General features: G+C 38.2%; 1 protein-coding gene across 1 annotated transcript in view; it reads right to left on the bottom strand.

Annotated features, from left to right (window-relative positions):
- Positions 1 to 251: 251 nt before the first annotated feature.
- The window catches only part of LOC106867166 (uncharacterized), a 52716-nt gene continuing 51376 nt past the window's right edge, over positions 252 to 1591 (bottom strand). Inside the window, exon 4 of the mRNA XM_014911969.2 lies at positions 252 to 388. Within this exon, the coding sequence (XP_014767455.1) occupies positions 332 to 388 (57 nt within the window). The 3' untranslated portion in view covers positions 252 to 331. The remainder of the gene's footprint in view (positions 389 to 1591) is intronic.

The raw sequence follows: 1591 nt of genomic DNA on the forward strand, positions 1-1591 counted from the left end.
GGTGAATGTGTCTTTGTGTTTATTTTTGACTCTCTCTCACTGCTTGATAACAGGTATGGATTTGCTTACATCCTCGTAACTTAGCTATTCGACAAAAGGGAAAAGAAACCGATAGAATAAGTACCAAACTTAAAAAAAAAACAAGTACTGGTGTTGATTTGTTTGACTAAACACTTCAAGACAATGACCCAGCATGAAACAAGACTGGAAAAAAAAAAAGAATTAAAAAAAAAACAGAAACAAAAAAAAAATTGTATTTGTGTTTCAAGACATTTATTTCGGTTTAACTTTAATTTTGAATGAAAGAACCGTTACTGTCCTCCGTTGATATTTAAGAAGTAACTTTCTTGAAAATGCTGGTACTTGTAACTCCTTTAAGTTGGATTGACTGAAGAAAAGAAATAATATGACCGTTAGCAATGTTCTGCACGACATAATCGAGAATAATAAAAGAAAAAATACAGAACAAAAATATACTTTAAACGTAGAGACTTGCAAACAGCTTCTACAGGTACCTTCTGCATACCGGACTCCAGTAACTAAGAAACCTACTGGAGTCCGGTATGCAGAGTTCTCCATTAAATAGTGCGCATTCATCAGGAGAGAATGCGCACTGTTTCGAGGCCTTCCTCTCAATAGCTTTACATCGTACCGCCACTTCCAACTCATTAATGTGAAGCTCTGCCAACTGGATCGACTGACTAGTATCTGATCTCATGCTCTTCATCTCGGGATCATCAACGCCATTCAAATTGTCATACAAGTCTGACTTGCTATATCGGCAGACAGACACCTGCTTCACGCCTACACATCATTTCTCCAACAAGGTTTCATCATCCCCCGAGTTCGTCGGAATTCGAACTCAGAACGTAGAGACGGACGTAATGTCGCTATTCATTTTGTCCGGCGTGCTAACGATTCTTCCTGCTCACCGCTTCCAGTTAGTTTCAACAGATAATGACAAATCTTACCTCGAGCGGTGGAGCCAAGTTCTCAATCGAGAAACACCCCAAAAGATAAGAGCATGGTTTAGCCCTCAGTTATCGATCCGGCCTCATAGCAACAGATACCAATATGACCACTTCAAGATTGATTTCATCCGTTAGACATTGAAACAGTCATTCAGTCACTTGCTCATTGCTTTCACTAGCACATACTGCTTATAAGGCAGTCAACAATTTTAATAGTCACATGCTTTTGCTCATATACTGCCAAACATACTTACATATTGCCAAATAAAAGTTTTCTTTACTCTCATTGGACAAGTTGAAGTTCAAGAAAAGATATGTAGTGCTCGGAAACATATATGTTTATTTTAGGGTTGGCAATAATTCTATGACTCTGCACTTAACATATACCTTTCCCTTCACAATATAAATTAACAACTTTCTATCTATCTATCTATCTATCTATCTATCTACCTGTCTGTCTGTCTGTCTGTCTGTCTATATGATTACTGCACACATTCTACGCAAAACACTTTCAATACAGTAAACATAAGAGCACCACAGCAAACCACAGCACATACCCAAGGCGCACAGAGCTGCGCTCGGTAGTGAAGTGAAAGCACGTTATAAAAATAAAACTACTG

Source organism: Octopus bimaculoides, chromosome 2 (assembly GCF_001194135.2).
Source record: "Octopus bimaculoides isolate UCB-OBI-ISO-001 chromosome 2, ASM119413v2, whole genome shotgun sequence".
In the NCBI taxonomy this organism is placed as follows: Eukaryota; Metazoa; Mollusca; class Cephalopoda; order Octopoda; family Octopodidae; genus Octopus; species Octopus bimaculoides.